Source organism: Colobus angolensis, unplaced genomic scaffold (genome assembly GCF_000951035.1).
Source record: "Colobus angolensis palliatus isolate OR3802 unplaced genomic scaffold, Cang.pa_1.0 Scaffold416, whole genome shotgun sequence".
Classification (NCBI taxonomy): domain Eukaryota; kingdom Metazoa; phylum Chordata; class Mammalia; order Primates; family Cercopithecidae; genus Colobus; species Colobus angolensis.
The window spans coordinates 687,841-688,302 of record NW_012117555.1 but is presented as its reverse complement, the minus strand read 5'-3'; the positions used below and the strand labels follow the sequence as shown (position 1 = coordinate 688,302).

Genomic DNA, 462 nt, shown 5'->3' with positions numbered 1-462 from the left:
GCCGGCCCGTGCTCCAGGAGGACCCGCGCTGCGGCTGCTGTTTATCCATCGTCCGCGGATGGCCACGGGCGCTGCGGCCCCTTTTTCCTTTCAGTCCCCGCCACGGCCCCACACCCGCTCCCCCAACAAGCGCCACCACCGCGGGTTCAGGGATGCAGCCCGGCACCCGCTGGCTGACGGGAGACGACCTTCGCCCCGGAAGTCATCGCCTGCGCTGACCCGGAAGCCTCGTGACCGCCATTTCCGACCCGGGCAAGATGGCGGCGGTGCGGCGCGTGCGTTGTTGAGCATCCGGGACGCCGGCCTGCAGGCACCATGGTCTTTCTCACGGCGCAGCTCTGGCTGCGGAATCGCGTCACCGACCGCTACTTTCGGATCCAGGAGATGCTGAAGCACGCCAGGGTGAGTGCCGCCCGCCCGGCCTGGGCACCGGACGCGCGGGGAATTCCGCGGGCCAAGGGG

At 70.6% G+C, this 462-nt stretch overlaps 1 protein-coding gene across 1 annotated transcript in view; it reads left to right on the top strand.

Moving 5' to 3' along the window:
- The first annotated feature begins 226 nt into the window (after window positions 1-226).
- The window catches only part of MRPL20 (mitochondrial ribosomal protein L20), a 9,661-nt gene continuing 9,425 nt past the window's right edge, over window positions 227-462 (top strand). Inside the window, 1 exon segment of the mRNA XM_011956397.1 lies at window positions 227-425. Coding sequence (XP_011811787.1) covers window positions 316-425 — 110 coding nt within the window. The 5' untranslated portion in view covers window positions 227-315.